The sequence below is a fragment of the Acipenser ruthenus genome, chromosome 24 (genome assembly GCF_902713425.1).
Source record: "Acipenser ruthenus chromosome 24, fAciRut3.2 maternal haplotype, whole genome shotgun sequence".
Lineage (NCBI taxonomy): Eukaryota > Metazoa > Chordata > Actinopteri > Acipenseriformes > Acipenseridae > Acipenser > Acipenser ruthenus.
The window spans coordinates 3,425,490-3,443,190 of record NC_081212.1 but is presented as its reverse complement, the minus strand read 5'-3'; the positions used below and the strand labels follow the sequence as shown (position 1 = coordinate 3,443,190).

Here is a 17,701-nt window from a genome sequence, read left to right as displayed (position 1 = left end):
CGGGGAAACCTCATGAAGTTGGCACAGCCAGCTTGCTTTTAAGAGGTACTCCTCTTTGAAGGGTCTCCCTCCTGGCACAGTAGACAGTCATGAAAGATTTGTATTTGCCCTTGTTTTGGATGTTTTTGTGTGCAGTTTTTGTGTTTGAACAAATTTGCATTTACACATTTGCACTGTGCATAATGTTTCTAGTTCAACATGTTATGTCACAATGGTAGGGTGCAGGCACTGACCTTAAGAAACTCCTCGAAGTTGATATAACCAGTCCTGCTGTCATCCACCGCATCAAAATAACTGAAGCGCTCTTCATATGATGATTGATCATTGAGTTCATTCATTGTTGCGTCACTGCACAAAGAGAACAAAATTAAATAAATACAATACTAAAATTCTGTATAACAGTATATCCCTGTGTATGTACCCCCTAATATCTGGGGGTGCCACCTAGGTGAAAAAAACATGCTTCTGCATATTTTGAAAAAAATGTAAAAGGTTAAGAAATTGCCAACAAAAGGATATATATATATATATATATATAATCAATGACATATTTAAGCCATATAAGTTTAGAAAATATATCTGTTATATATCAAAGTGGCTGAAAACATATCTGAAATTCTGTACATCCAGTTATTGATAGATCTTCATTCAATACAATTATATATATGTATATATATATATATATATATATATATATATATATATATATATATATATTCTTATAGGCACAATGGTAAGTAAAAAAACCAAAAAAAAAACAGTTGCCTTCTGATTAACTGCTCAGAATTAAAACACCAAAAGGATTTAATTATTATCATTTTTATTTTAAACTACAGTTTTAAACTGACCCTTAGGTAAGCGCCCTACTTGTTGAGATTCCTAGATTCGCCTATACAGAAACTATACAGCCTACTCACAATTCCTTGAACTCGATTAGGCAGTCCTTATCCTTGTCAAACAGTTCAAACTGCTGTTTTAGGTGCGTTATGTCCTGCTCTGACCACTGGGTACATCTTTTGGAATTCGGTCACCTTTGTTTTCCAGTGAGACTGGTACTCTGTTAAAATCACAACTATAATCACCAATCAATTAAAACGATATATGCATAGGCTTATAGATTAGATGTTTCCCAGCAGTTAAACATAAATACACCAACAGTAAATTACAATATGTATCGCTGGTTATTGCCACCCACCTTCAAACTTGGCGTGTTCCGCCGCTGAGCGAACCCTAAGTTGAATCATGTCGTCACAGAACTGCAGGTTGATCTCATGAAGCTGTTTTGCCATATCCGCTTCTACAGAGTCTACAGCAATTATAACAGGTATTAAGTAAACTTAGCCCAAACAAAGAGCCAGCAGTTTAAACTAAAGAATGTATTTTAGCATTACCTTCATCGTAATCAGAGTCCTCATAGATATCGGGCTCATTAACCAGCGGGTAAGATAAGCGGCTTCCCATCTTCAAACCGAGACAGACTGAAAGAATATCAGGTATTGTACAGCTATGACAGCAGAGATGGAAAATAATGGACACTAACTAATTTAAATCACAGCTCTATACTCTGTGGAGATGTTTTGAATCTAGAAAATAGGGTATTTCTAAATCCTCCTAAAATACAAATTGTTCTCGGAAATCTTTCATCTTTTTTATATAAAAAGTTGTAAACCCTCATTTGATTATATATTTATCCTGGTCACTAATAGTCTGTATTATTTTGAGATAAAACATATGGACACATACATAAATAAACATTATTATAAATATTATAGATTAACAGTATTTGAAAAATAGAGGTTTAATTTTCTTTATTCTGAATTTTTTTTTTTTTTTAATTGTTATTGTATTTATAGACCTAATGGTTCAAATACATTTTTAAGTGTTAACCTTAAACTATAAACGGTTTACTAAATTGTATATTTGGAATACGTTTATTTGCTTTCAGCTTTACAAACAAAACACAAACTTTTATCAAGTCCACATGAGGATTTGGTCCGTATTTTTGTCTTTAAGTTTAAATTAAAAACAGCAAATCAAATATGAATACAGTTTCTATTCGCAGAAGGTGCATACGATACCTGCTTTTCTCGATCTCTGTCCAAACGGTGTGGAAAAACCGTTACTTTGAAATTTAAAAATGTACCCGTCGCGCGCTCTCTCCGGCGGGGAAATTTTACTAATTCATATATATATATATATATATATATATATATATATATATATATATATATATATATATATATATATATATATATATATTAAATGGAGCCAAAATAAGGTAAGCAAATGGATTTAGAAATCCTACCAGTAACTAGAAGTCTAATACTGCCACCTGCCATGCATTTTCAGAACTACATAAATAATTAACATTTTCAAAAACTGTAGTAGTTACACCAGTGTACCCAAACTCTTCGCGTGCAGTCGTTTACCGTTAAAAAAATTCACAGAATGTTCAATAAAAAAGTACACTGTTGATTTTTGTGTATATTTCAAACAAGACATTCATTTCCACATACATAATTATTACAGTACAGTAGTACAATGCTGGTACAGTATATTAAAATAATATAAAGAATAATATAAAGGTTGAGGAACACAAAGAAGTACAGCAGTAGGACAGGTTAACGTCATCTCATCCGCAGTTACTGATTCCTCGTTCACATGAGGGGAATAGGCGCGTTGCCTGGGGTGGGCAGGTAGCTGTCTAAGTCTGTGAAGGTGGTCGAGTAGGTGCCTGTGATGTGCAGGTCGCTCAGGCTGTTGTGGTCCTCGAAACCCGGCATCTGTTCATCTGACCCGTCCTCCATCAGGCAGCCACCCCAGTGAGAGGGGCCGGTAGAGGGAGAGGTTGCTATGAGGATCAGCGGATCCAGAGCCAGACTGTCATCTTTTAAATCCTCCCACAGGGGTCCTGTAAGGATGACACTGAGTGTCAGGTGAATGTACACTAGAAGAGGCTAGACCTCTAGTGATGTGCATTTCAAATGATGAGGCTGGTCAATTTACTGGACTTTGCACTTAACATAGCCTCATGTTTTTCTTAGCTTGTACTAATCAGGCACAGGCGGTGTGGTGCATCTCATTAAAAGCTCATCATGCCAGACCTAATAAGCTGTACTTGCCTCTGAGCTCCTGGCAGTACTTACCCTGCAGCTGGAAGTCGGTGAGGCTGGGGTTCAGAGTGTCGATGTCATTGCTGAGCTCCCCCTCCATCAGCAGCTCCTGCATGCTCCGGGACGTGCTGTGCTCAGCCTGCAGGGAGGCTCTGTGGATGGGAGGGGTTTGGGCGGGCAGGGGGGAGCTCAGGGTGCTTGCCTTGGGGGGCTCGTTGGGAGGGATCCCCGAGGAGGGCTGCTGGTGTCCGCTGGGAGAGAAGTGGGGGAAGCCCTGGGGTGTGGGAGGAAGGAACAGAGGCTGGTGGCTGAGGGCCCCCGTTGGGACCTGTAACGGGTGCCTGTGCACCTGGCTGGACATGGCGCGCTGTGCCGAGGTGAAAGAGGGGGCCATTGCGTAGCTGGGGTGCCCCTGAATAAGCAGGGTGCTGGGGTGAGAGGCTGGGAGGGGAGACAGCGTGGAGGAGACCTTGTACTTTACAGGCTTGTCCCCAAGCAGGAGGTCTAGTTCCTCTGCAAAAGCAAGACAAATACTTTAAGCATTGACATTACCCAGCAAGTGACATTAATTACACTATATATATATATATATATATATTGCTGGTGATCACACAATATACGTGTGTATCTTCCCATAATATTATGCCATATACAACTAAAATAGCAAGCAAGTGATAAAATATTTTAAAATCACGAGCTGGGATAAAATGAATTAATAAACGCCAGCAAAACGTTTCATGAATCAAACTGCCATTGGAATGACAGGCGCTAAATCATTCCATAAACACAGCACACGCACTGCATCCATTTTACTTTGATGTGTTCAGTAACCCTACATTAAACTCATGCTCTATGTTTCCAGTGATCAGTGCATGCCTTTGTATTTTCATTTGGATGAAGGAGTGTTCTTGTGTGTCCCTGCCGGCCCTCTTGTCCCCTCTTACCTGGCCTGGCCATGCTCTTGCGCACAGTGACCGGGTCTTTGCGTCTCCACTTGTGCAGCTCCTCCTGCATCTTCTCCACCTTGGCGGGGTTCAGGGCCCACAGGCAGCCCTTGCGCGAGGAGCTGCCAGTCTTGTTCTCCACCTTCTCGAAGCACTTGTTCAGGGACAGGTTGTGGCGGACCGAGTTCTTCCAGCCGTCAGGCGCTGTCTGCGGAGGGGAGGAGAGGGGAGGGGTGCTGGCGTGAGGTACAGTGCTTCCTCGCTATTTTACCAATACTTCTCTAATTTCTGTTAGGCCATGTTGACAGTAAATTGTACTATATCTTACTGTATAAGGGTCCTTCAATAATGGACTGTTTTCAAACTATTTTTTATGTATTTCTTTATGAAATCAGTTACTGTATGCTGTATGGTTTTTATTTTAAAATAGTAAACTTAACTATTAGTAAAAAAAATTTAAAAAGGGCTCCATTAATGGACAATAGCAAGTGTTTGTAGTGCCACATTTTTTAAAAATATTATTATCATTATTATTATTATTATTATTATTATTATTATTATTATTATTATTATTATTATTATTATTATTATGATTATTATTCTTATTATTGCAACTGCAGATTGTCAATTTCATAACGTGTGCGATTTATAAACACAGCCCTTTTAATCTTTATTTGATATCTTTCTGGGAGCAACACCTTACCTTCCGGCATAAATTCTTTCCTCTTCTGCGAGGGTATCTTGGACAAAAGCCATGTTTTTTTTATACATGTAAGTGTCTTTTTTTAATGAATGCTGACATTTATATATTTTTTTAAGAGTCAGTCAACGGTGCAGTTAGAAAAAAAATGAACGCATAATACTTATGAAACTAAATGCTGTCTTCCATCACCAGATGATCTTCCTGATTATATAAATACAACTGAAATAGTGCTGAACACACATGTGCTGTGCAGTAAACTGTAGTGATCTTTAATATGAGAAGGAAAACTAGGAAGCCCTTTGCCAACCCGTGACATCAATAATGATATGCAAATTGAACGATCCTATAAATAACTTTCAATCAAAAAATACTTGGCTCCGAGCTGGATTGAGTGAGATAAATATGAAACCATTGCTGTAGCAAAGCTTCTGTCTCAGTAGGGATTAAAAACACATAGCTTGGAGTTTTGTTTTGTTGCTGTGATCACATTAGACGTTAATAAAAACAGGGCTGTGGCCTACTTTTCAAGAAATCCCAACTGCATTTCTCTTTTATAATGCTGACATTTTACTGTCAGATAGCCTAGCGCTGAGTAGAGTACAAAGCGTTAATATCAGCCTTTAATCAACTGTAAAATTATGATGTAAAATTGAGGAGCAAACAGCTTTAATATGTGAAACAGGTCATGAATAATAGTACTTAAGTTATTTTGGCTCTAGTTTTATAAAAGCAACAATTTTTTCTCCTTCAAAAAAATAGGACTTAAAGACTGGAGTAAACACTTTGAAACTATAGCCCAATATGTCATTTTGTTTACATATTGGGCTACATTGAACTTGAACAGCTTCTTGCAATGCTTTGCTTGCATTTGCTCTTCCTTTCTATGTGGTGTACCACATTAAACAGTCATAAGGGGGATGTTGGAAAGGTTCTGTGTTGTATAAGGAATTTCTTTAAGTGTTTTTTATTACCTTGAAATAAGGGAAGTGTTCGGTCATGAAGTTGTATATCTCGCTGACAGGCAGACTCCCCGTCTTGCTGTTCCTCAGAGCCATGAAGATCAGAATGCTGCAAACCCAGAGCAGATATTATATAGATTTACTGTTCGTCTCCCTCCAGTCTCTGGGATAAAGCCATGTGAGGTGCCTCGTTTGCAGAACTGAAACACTATAGCATTTATTCACGTGGAGTAACGCAGACGTACGGACCAAGGAAAGAGGCTCCAACATGTTTTATGATTATGAATTACGCAGTGCTGTGATTAAAATATAGCATTATCCAGGTGATCTTGGCTCTGCACTGTCAGTGTCGTCCCCAGGCAAAAAAGAAACAGGAATTCAGCTGGCTTCTCTAGTACACGTGGCAGCTATACGTGTGGTATGAAACCCAGGTGAAAACCCCACATGTTTTCATCTATCTTGTCAATGTCAGGCAGAGTGATATTATTTTCCACATGTTTATAAAGCTTTGAAGAACACCTGCGATAACCTCAATGCCTCTGTTCCTGCCTGCTGTGCAGTTCATTCTGCTTAATTTTCGTTTAAATCCATTTGTATTTATTAAATAACATTTAACGAATAGCTCCACGTTCGCTATCTCATGAATTTGTTAATTGAACCCTTAGATTTCTTTCTAATTCTGTACATCTACATTTTCTCTAAGCTTTCTGAGGCAAGGTGGAAAAGCCCTGCACGTTATAAGTGAATGTCAGCCCTGAACTGAGCTGCTCAGTGATTCAGGAGAGGTTTTAACCTGAGGTTTTGACCTCATCCCTGCCAAACTCACAATGCCATGCTTTCCACCCCAAAGTCATCACAAGCCACGAGTCTTCTTCTGTACCGTACTAGACAGGGTGAGCTGTATTGCAGTGCAGCCCTGTTTGTGATGCAGTGCGTGCTGTATTGCAGTGCAGCCCTGTTTGTGATGCAGTGCGTGTTGTATTGCAGTGCAGCCCTGTTTGTGATGCAGTGCGTGCTGCTGGTAGGGTACCTGTAGGAGTAGATGGGTTTCGGGTAGAGGGATTGCTGGGTGTCCTGGGGTGCCTGGGGTGCTATCCGCTGGTAGGGGTAGTGAGAGCTGCCAGAGAGACCCAGAGGATAGATACTGGCTGTGGAGAACTGAGACACACAGACGAGAGAGGAAGAAACACACATCAGAGTTATGCAGGGCCACCTAATCCCAGGTACAAGGTGACCCAAGCATTTTACATGTATTTATTCAGTGTTTGTTTATCAGAATACAAAACAAAAAACACAAAAAAATGTTTCGGCTAACTCAAAAGATGATTCCAATGTGAAATCAGAACTTTGCAGATGTTTTCTCACTGGACATGTGGGTTCAGTAAGGTGAGCATCATGTATTTATCTGAGTGATTACCTGTTGCAGCCGAGGGACAGTGCTGTAGGAGTGTTGAACCTGGGACTGGTAACACTGAGATTTCAAGCCCGTCTCTTGTGGCACGGCTGGTATTTCTGTCTGGTATTTGGGCTCTGGAATCTGAAAAGGCATTTGATATACAGTATATAATATATATCAATGGCAGCTCTGTATTTACACTGCCTATACATTAATCACAAACAGTGGCAATGTAACCCAATTCACCCTGCAAGTATGCCTGAATGCAATGGATGCCGTCATGCTTGGTAAATTCCATCCCTGAAGTGTCACTTATAAACTCAGTAGGCTACTTTTTAATGCTGCTGTGATAGAATATTAAGAATTGAAAGATCTTCAGTGCAATGCTGGCAATGGAATAGATATAGGCATCAGCTCTGGGAACTTTTGTTAACACAATCACAGACAGAGAATCTTGTTTCAATGCAAAATGTCTCACTGTCTTGAAATCCACCCTGGTCATAAATTTATCTAGAATTATAAATCCCCACCATCACTCTGCTGCTCTGCAGGCATTGTCCCGCGCTGTACGGCGGCACGTTGGCCCATGTAGTTGACGTTGGATGCTCCAGGGGGCGCTGTGACACTGCGTCTGGCTTTCTGTGGTGCTCCAGACCCCCGAAGCAGTTGAAGGAGCGTTGGCACTGCGGGGCGGAGCAGGGGTCCTGCTGAGCAGACCCCCCTTCTCCAGGGTACTCCTCTGTGCTGAACTGCCGGCGGTACGGGTGAAAGCGACTCTGATCCGCAGTTCCGAACGTCTGTCCCGGGAGCTCATCATTGCTGTGCCGCCGGAACTTCTGTGCATGGCAGCTCTTGGGACTGTAGAGGGCGCTCTCGTTACCTCGGAATGAATGAGCTCCTTCTGCAGCTCCCGACTCATCCTGCAGGAGGAGAAGAGAAACATTTACCGTTTGGGTAATGCCTAGAGATGTCCTGGAGATGGAGCATGGGAATTACAAATGGCATACTGGCAGATGGCTTAGTAATGTCACTAAACTCTCATTAATAAAATTCAGCTGAGAATCTGTAGGTCAGCTTATTGTGGATGTATAGAGAAGCTAAGGAAAGCAGCCCTGTCCTACAGTCATGTTCAGTTGTACACTAAAATACACTTGTTTCTGTTTTCTGCTTTCTGAGCCCTGTATCATAACCTTGTTGACAGTCCAGTTTGTATACATTCTCGCTTGCCACTGTCACCCTGTGAGCTAAATGAGAATGTTATTTTCAGTATATAAATCTTTAAACTATGAAAAAGCTGTGCTAGCAAACCTGTTTTTTGAGATACACAGGTATTAACATTTACAGTAGCTGATCATTACTAGCATGGGCTCATAAGGTAAGAGACTTGCTCAATAACTGTACAGAGCTTTGCACCTCTATAGACATCTACTACATCCAGCGACTAGAAATGGTACAAACAAATATAGTAGTGAATCTATTATGATCAGGAAAGAGACTAATGCTAATGCTTTTAATAAATGTATTAAAAGGGGTAAAGAGGAATGTGTTTGAGCAGGTTTAAGAGTTATTGTGCAACAGTATTTAGGTAAAAATGTCCCCACAGTATTAATTTCAACCAGCATGTGATTTATTACATTAAAAAACCCTTTGGGGTTTACATTGGTAAAATGCCGATAGTTGTTCTTGAATCTGTCTTTAAACCTGCTGACTTGTTCATTAAAATTCCTGTGCAGCTGCACCTTGGATATTAGGAAATCAAACAAGTCTTCATTAGAACAGGGGACACATTGAACTCGTAGCTGTGTCCATTTAATCACCTCTCTCGCTGTGCAGCCTTCAGCGAATGCTGTTTAGCAAACTTCAGAACAGGTTCAGCTCAGTTTAATACAAGCAACACTTTTGAAATGTCTTGTTGAGTAACAACCGGTTAAAACCATCTTCTTGGAATGTGAACAAACAGAGGTCTAAACCCTACATTCTAAACTTATGTCTTACCTCGATTACTATCTAGCCTTAAACCCTGAGGGGTTTTTGTTTTTTTTCAGAAGCAATTTTGTGCTGCAATAGTAAGTAAGCATGGCAATGGCATAGAAACAACAATAGGAGATCATACACATTAGAGGCTATTAAACGACACATTAAACATTAGGAACATTCACATAATACATGCATTAGACATTGGCCTCTCTTTTGTGACTGCACTTGCAAAGGTAGCTCTGCAGTTGTGCCACATTGTGATTTGCAAGGGCCAAGTTGAACAGCAGCAATTCAAACAATTAAAACCTCAGCTGCAGTTCCTGTAGATTCATAAGCAGCAGAGCAGCCGCTCTGTGAGTTTTACCTGTGTCTGTGTTGGCTGTAAGTGGGGTGACTCTGGGGTCCCGTGAGTCGGCATCGTTGAGTTGGGCGGTCCCTGCAGAGAAGGGGTCCCGAGGGAGGCAGGGGAGAAGGTCCTGCTCTGAGGCGCTGAGGTCATCGCCAGGAGCTTGTCACAGCCTAGACCTGGGGGGGATTTCAAAAACATCCCACCTGATTATTCTTCATGTGGTGATATTAAGCGTTTGTTATATAAACACACTTTTATAAAATGGCTTACTTATCTTAGTGGGTTTTAAGGTAACTTTAAAATTGCTGATTTTGTATTATGTGTATACTGTTATTTCAATATGTTACTTAAATGGTCTGATTGTGGCAGTTGTATGTGTGACATGCTATACAAATGTATTGTGGTTTGTTCTTTTTTCTGCCATGTACTGCACAGTGCTTTGCGATACTTTATAGCCATGAAAAGTGACAAATGTAGTTAGTTTTTTGGCCAGTCATTTCAGAGCTGCTCCCTCCCACTCGAAATGCAGTTAGAATCTAGGAGGACACAGCATTAGTAGAAATGCTAAACTCAAGGCAGGGTTATCAATGGAAAAGATACTGTACACTGCTCTCCAACCACTACAGAAACATCCTGTGTCCCACTACAGTCCTTGTAGGACTGTATGGCATATTGGACTGAATGTCTTTGTACTGTGGAAGCAGAAAATAATGCTTTTGCTGTATTTTGTCAGCTGAATCTAGCCCCGGGTGTCATTGAGAATCCAGGTTGGAAATGTAGTGTAATTGAGAAAGTTGGCTTCCCAAATGCAAGTGACCCATGCTAGTATGGGATGCTCTTCTCTCTGGGACCCTGTGCATTGGCGGCTGTCTGTTCAGCCATGCAGACTCATCGGGACAGACTGCACAGTCAGCCCGAAACTAACCCAGCAAGCTCATTACGATCTCAAGCAAACCGAGACGAATATGTCATACCAAACAAAAAGAACCTTTTTTTTGACCGATTACACAAGCTAGATATTGTATTCTTTTTTGAGCGGCGGAAAACAACACATTCACAATGCTTTGCCAGAGAAGCATGAAGCCTCAAGTGACACACACGTAATGTAGGCACCTCGTGCTGTCTGAGAAAGCGGAGAGGGGCTTTTTGTTAAGCTCTGATCTGTCAGCCCTGCTTGACTGGAAACCCTCTTGGTTTTCGTCCTTTTACTTAGTGAGGACACTGCTCATAACGTCCCGTCCGATCTCCATTTCACGGGGGGGGGGGGGGGGGGGGCGCTGGGTCAGTACTTGACAACGCGTGCACAGCCTGTCAAGTGCTAAGGAGCCTGTCAAGCGGCAGGTTGGGGGAAACGTTTACTTCACCTCTGAATTAGCGCATGACGGATTGTTTGACTTGGAGGGCTGCGATAGTGTTTCAGGAAAGCTCAGATGAACACCTTTCTCTATTTCTGTAGCCTTTAGTGATTTTTAGTGATATATATATATATTTTTTTTTTTCTAAACTTGTAATTCAATTTATCTTTACTCCAGGGGTGAGCTGAAGGACTGGCCTGTTTGTATTGCCGGTTTTAGGGGGAGTGATTGCTAAAAGAAAGAGCCAATTAATTCACTCATCTTTATTCCACACGAAAAAAATAATTTGTGTGGGTCTTGATGGGAAAGAATTGAAGAGACCAGACTAAATACCGTTCCACAACTAACAATTGAAAAGCTCTTTACAGTGCTTTACCATGCTTTCACCCTGCTTAATTACCCTTTGCTGTGCTTTTACTGTGGGAAACTTGCCCTGTATAAGGGTATACCTTATAAGGATGAGGCTGACGCTTTGCAATCCATATGACATTTCAAATTGTTAACCAGGGCAGGAGCAGTTGAGCATTGCTGACCAGCAGGTAAGGAGTCTCCTGAGAGTGCTGAAAAAGGAGCGAGCCCATTAGGAGAAGCTCGGGGTGTAATGTTTCACAGGCAGCTCTGTTTTCTCTTTCATATGGATATACTTAGCTAACTTTTAACTCCAACCTGCTTCCGAGCATGTTTATTCTGTCATGCCTAAGAGACTAACCTGCCTTTGCCGGATGTGATTGGCACTGCTAATGGACTGTGTCATTCTTCCTTCCAATTTCAGCAAACTGTAATCACTATGTCATGCTTTTATCTTTCTTTTTTATTTTTCTGTCCTCTATAGCCTTCTTAGGGAAAACAGGCAGGGAGGGAAACTGTTAAGACAGCTGTATGTATTATAATTCCACTGCAAAACGCTGAACCCCACTAATTTAGTATAAAGCTTTTTCTTCTGCATTGTATTGTGCATGGGGGTTTGGCTGAGAACGGATGAACAAGCAGGAAACCTGCTTGACACATTGCAATCGCTGCCCTGCCGTTGAACACAGCAGTCTGAACCAGCCATCTCTGCTTGTGCTTAGTAGCCCAAGTAAAGACAAATGCTTAGAAATCGCTCTCTGGAATATTCAGTTGCAATACTGGGCCCCCAGGTGGCGATATGTCCCATTATAAAACTTTCAATGTGATTTTAGCTGGAGCTTGTTAAATATATAGGAGGCTGTGTGGTCCAGTGGATAAAGAAATGGCTTTGTAACCAGGAGGTCCCCGGTTCAAATCCCACCTCAACCACTGACTCACTGTGTGACCATGAGCAAGTCACTTAACCTCCTTGTGCTCCGTTTTTCGGGTGAGACATACTTGTAAGTGACTCTGCAGCTGATGCATAGTTCACACACCCTGGCCTCTGTAAGTTGCCTTGGATAAGGGTGTCTGCTAAATAAATAATAATAATAAGGATTCCTTCATTCCTCCTTACCTAACAGGCCTGCTTTGCAGTGCTGCAATCTAAATCTGGTAATGTATTTTCTACCATGGCTCCTCCCCGCACAGCCTAACAAAGTTCTGAAGCCACTCAGGTCTCTCTTTTGCCAAGGATGTGTAGCTGTGATTTATGAAGGCCTGGTGCAGTTTCCTCCTGAAATGAGAGTGTGATTTATGAGTGGTGGCTGGGTGTGTTCTGGGCCCCAGGACTGTGGGAGGGCAGTGGAGTCTTGGCTGGGCAGTTTCAAGCATGGCTTTCCCTTTACCTCAGCTCTCAGCAGTTAAGACATGAAGTAATGTTAAAGATGAGGCTTTACTTCACTTTTTTACGGTTTATTTAAAGACTGTGGTGTAGATGTACTGAAGTGTTGAGTCTGTCGCAATCATTGCAAACCACATGCAAACCAGACGGAAGTGTAGCGTGAAATGTACTAAACAAACGCAACGCTGTTAGCATCATTTTAACGAATGATTTGCAAATGTGCGCTTTAGCTTTAAATGACTATGTAATTCTGGGCGTTCCTGCAGAAATTCGCAAAAACAGGTTGGAGGTAGTGCAAATGAGGGATCAAAAATATTGTAACGAGATGTACTAAAGCTGCGGGCAATTGCGACAATTACAATTGCATCAATTTGTTAAGCACTTTTGAAAGCACGTTTTAAACAGTCGCAATTGTTGCTGGCATTTCCCAGTCCGATTTTTCTCGTGTGTTGCCAGTTCTGCTCAATGTATTTTTGAGACAAACACCCCAGTACCCAATTTTCACTAAAGTCAGGGTGCACTTACATGTCTTGAAAACACATTTCTGTGACATTTCTGGTTTTCCCAGCGTGCTGGGAGCAACAGACTGCACACATGTGCCACTAACCCCTCCAGCTCATTCTGAGCATCTGTATAGGACCGTGATCTATTGTGTGTTAATTGTCTAAGTTACTAAGCAGACCAAGTTAAAAATAATAATAATTAAAATAAAATTTAAAAAAACCTAAAATCATTTCGTTTCAATTTAAAATAATCTTTTATTCACCTTGTACACCAATGTGTACAATGCAGCAGCATGGTTTATTTTGTGTTACCAGTAGGCTAAAGTAAAAAAAAAAGTGTGCTAGGTGTTCATTTGATTTTACTACTGTACTGTATACTGTATAGGCCTACTGTACAGATTTATATTTTTACATAATGTAATGTGTAGCCTACCCAAAACACATTAGTGTTATTTCAGTGCAATGATTTATATTTAAAATACATCGAGAACTGTAAATGTATGTGTGCACGATTTTATTGTATTGTTTTTAAACCCGACACCTCCTTATGTTGGACAAACATGTCCAGTTTAGGGAGGGGCTACTGTATGATTATGAAAAGCTTTTTGGGGGTGAAGGTTGGGTCCCCACTATAGAATCTGAAGGAATTAAAACGCCTTTCATTTATATATACTGTATATATAACAGTATTAAAATAGGTAAAATGAAGACGGAACAGAATGCATTGTACAGATGACCTTTACAATTAACAAAAACAATGTTATTTTGATTCTTGCGCCCTTGCATGTATAGCCGTTCTCCTTCGGGCACCCTCTGCTGCAGCAAAACCACAACTCAACTGCCGCTATTTTATTAGAAAACATGTCGCACAACTCTCGCTAGAGATCTCGATAAGATGATGCAAATAATATTTAAATTAGTATATTGCGGCACTCTTCATTAACATATTTTTTTCTTAGTACATACGACAAAATGTGTACTTTCAAATTGTCGTAAACAAAATGCAAATTGCGGTATGTTTGCGCTGCGACTGGCCCATCTTACTACATCTACCCTAAAACATGTTTTGATGAATTAAACTATTTTTTCTTAAATGAAACACTTTGTGTTAGCATTGGTGAATGCTGTATTTCCAAACACTTACACATTTCCAGACACTCCGATAGAACCTGTCATTCGAGACACAGGCCAGGTGAAGTTCCTGCACATCTCCAGAGCTAGCTGAACTGTGCTATCAGCTGCCCTGTTTTTCAAGGTTTTCAACAAAGTCTGCAATTTGCACTGAAATGTTACAAATGTAAGATAAGCAATTAGAGAAGCCAATTTAAATACTCTGTAGTCCCCTTAAGTAGTTTCCTATTGGTTTTGTGACATGACAAGTGTTGTTGCAGTGTAACCAATTGTTAAAACAAGTTTAACTCCCCATTAATCATTTTGGATCAAGCGTGCAATACTTCTCTAAACTGTGAGCTGGATATTTACATTACTGTATCCACACTGGCTTAATGTTTCTGTAACACACTCCTCACATTGCTCTGATTTCTTGGCTGGTGTCCATCGAGTACTGTCCCCTCACTTTAATAATGAGCACTAGTCTAAACACTCCGTTCTCAGCTCTGCCACTCTGTACCTTAATAATGAGCACAAAAGCACTCCACTCTCAGCTCTCCAGTGCTGTCACTCTGCACCTTAATAATGAGATAAAGCACTCCATTCTCAGCTCTCCAGCACTGTCACCCTGCACCTTAATAATGAACATTAACACACTCCATTCTTAGAGTCCAGCCCTGCGATTACCGCCCACTCTCTGCTGTCACCAAATACCTTCACAATGAGAGCAAAGCACACTGCACTGTCAGGTCGTCACCCTGCACCCTTAACAGTGAACAACAAAGCAGTGCATTCTCACCTCTGCAGCGCGGTCACACAGCCTCTTAGCTGCACATTCTCCTGCCCACGGAGAGGAGCTCTAGTTGGAAGCAGAATGAGCAGTGAGAATGAGAGTGTTAAACTCCACTTGGCCGTTGGCCAGTTTGCTGTAATGGAGACTGCTGGAGAGACCTGCTCAGACAGGTTTAAAAAGGATCGCTCAAGACACCAGCAGCTGGGAGACCTTTTGAAAATCAAGAAGTAACTTTTTTTTTTTTTTTATAACAATTGGGGGCATTAGATCCACTCCTTCTCAGGTCCACCAGCATGCATTGGTGCATAGACCTGGTTCTGTGAAGCAGAATACCCAACCGATAAACAGAATACTATCTCTGGCTATCTATGAAGACTTAGCGGTTTGTCTATATGTGTTTATCTGCAGAGACCGGGAAGCTGTACCCGTGTCTATCTGCCTCTTTTTGCATTCATAACGCATGCATGCCATTCTTTTTGTTTAAGCATGCAAAAAGGATCTACAGCTATGGCCAAAAGTTTTGCATCACCTAGAATTTTAGGACTGAGACATAATTAAAAAAAAAAAAAAAAAAAAAAAAACTATGTTAACCTAATTTAGATCTTTTATGTCACAGCATGTAATCAAAGAAATGATATAGCAAAAGTCTACCGGAAGCTATATTAGTAAAGTACAGTATTTCATGTTAGATTTCGAAATGTCGCATTTTTTTTTTCCAGTTTTTCTCCAAGTATTTATTTTGAAAACTACAAAGCGGTATGTAATTCAATAGCTTAACGTAACATCATTCAGCGGGTTTCATTCGACTTCATGAAGCAAAATGAGTTCATTCTAAAGGGTGATGCAAAACTGTTAGCTGTACTTTCAAAGTTTACACTGAGGACATGTGTAAATTAGATTGAACACATGTTATTAATCGTGAGTCTGGGCGCTGCAGCATTTAAGAACTTTTGCTCCAAAACGAATCCACTTGAATTCATTTTGGTCTGATTAAATTCAGAACCAGCGTTCAGGTGTAGTACAGGAAGTTCACTGCATGTGCGTTCGTGGATTCCCTTGTGTTTAAATTCCATGTACGGATCATTATTCCACCAATGACAGACTCTCAACCCTACATCAATCCTTTGTTCCTTCCAGACAAAAAAAGGGGCGCATACAGAACTATTACCACAGCCAACTCCTTAGACTTTTATGTGCATTAGAAAGCAATGAACTTGGGAAAATGCTGGATAAACTAGAACAGAAGCTTGACACCAGAAGTTAAAAGGCTCTTTTATCTGCCTTGTAAAACCAAGCCAGAAATCATTAAAATAATAATAATAATAATAATAATAATAATAATAATAATAGTAATAATAATAATAATAATAATAATAATAATAATAATAATAATAATAATAATAATAAGCACATACCAGGCTTGTCTTATTGTGCTTGTGTGTTCTCCAGCTATCCCGCTCCAAAACTGGCACTCAAAGAAAGAGGGAGGCCCACATCACGTCCTGTAGCTGCTCAACAAAGTGCCTGCCTGCCTGCCTGCCTTCTGACAGCGATGTCTTTACTGGAGGGATCCTGCAGTTCAACCTCTGTCCCAAAGGAGAGCAGCAGTCCTGAGTGTGACTTGGACGATCACAGATCTTTTATAGAGAGGACGAGAGACAGGAACTAAGACAGAGAGAGAGAGAGAGAGGGAGAGAAAACAAAACTGAATTCTCCTCTTACCTTCTTACTGAACCAAAACAGCTTACCTCTCTCTCTCTCTCTCACTCTCTCTCTCTCTTTTGAGCAGTTTAGTCTAATGAAGTAATGTTAAAGATGAGCGACAGCTTTTTTTTTTTTCCTTCTCAGTGTATCTAAGATTACATCAAGTTAAATCAGGCAGCTGGTAATAAGGCAATAAATATATTCTTATTCCCCTCCCCTCTCCCCCCGGGGCTGGAAGACATGAATCGAAATGCGAGAGATAGCTGGGAGCTGGCTTTCACATCACCTGCCAAAATGACCCCAATCCGAGAGCAACAGGCCCCAGAGCGATCTCTGTTTATTAATAATAGCTGCACTGCAAGATTTTTTTCCATTTACATACTTTTGTGCTTGTGTGTGTGCTTTCCCCACCCACCAATTACTGGCAATACGTTTCATTTTCTGTTTAACAGTGTTTACATCGACAGTTGTGGAGACTAAGAAAGACTTATCTATACTTTATATACTTTATATATTTATAATTATTGTATACTGCATGGGAGTGTTTTTCTATTGGGCCTTTTCTGTTGGGCGTGTCTGTATCTTCCCTCTCTCTCCAGCAGGGGAGCTCCAGGAGCTTGGGGCAATACTAGCCCTGCTCTGAGTTTCCTTTAAGCCTACACTGTTGTTAACACCCCCTCTCTCTCTTTTCTCTTTTCTACCATGTTCCCAGCACAGTTTAAAGTGCCACAGTAAATAATACCTCCCTTAAAAGAGTAGGGCTGGCGTCCTGGGTTTGAACTAGAGGTTCAGTGTGTTGATTTTAAGGTTCCTTGTCTGTCTCTCACTGGTGGTCTTCAGACGAAATGTTCGCCTCCTTCCGTTTTACAGTTTCATGGCAGTGTTTCTGATTGATGAGAGATGCATCGTTTATGTATTGTTCAGAGCGCAGGCCTGTACTGTAAGTCCCCGAGGCTGATCGAGCCGGTAGTGAAGGTGTCAGGGATTCAAAACAGTGGCAGCGGAGCAATCACATACCTCCACACACCTGGTGCTGGAGCAGTCAGCAGCTGTCACTCATCGC

General features: G+C 40.9%; 1 protein-coding gene across 2 annotated transcripts; it reads right to left on the bottom strand.

The window, feature by feature from the left end:
* Nucleotides 1-2,273: 2,273 nt before the first annotated feature.
* On the bottom strand, nt 2,274-16,846 carry LOC117429788 (forkhead box protein N1-like). 2 transcript variants are annotated; one of them, XM_058998552.1, is made up of 10 exons: nt 16,350-16,846; nt 12,262-12,420; nt 9,457-9,617; nt 7,646-8,035; nt 7,137-7,256; nt 6,750-6,877; nt 5,732-5,828; nt 4,058-4,265; nt 3,147-3,626; nt 2,274-2,911 (listed from the first exon to the last, which is right to left on the bottom strand). In XM_058998552.1, exons 3-10 carry the CDS (start codon nt 9,589-9,591, stop codon nt 2,658-2,660), a joined length of 1,812 nt encoding a protein of 603 aa, XP_058854535.1. In that variant the 5' UTR covers nt 9,592-9,617; nt 12,262-12,420; nt 16,350-16,846; the 3' UTR covers nt 2,274-2,657. The 2 variants fall into 2 exon arrangements, with proteins under 2 accessions (XP_058854535.1, XP_058854533.1); XM_058998550.1 differs by lacking the exon at nt 12,262-12,420.
* Nucleotides 16,847-17,701: the final 855 nt, after the last annotated feature.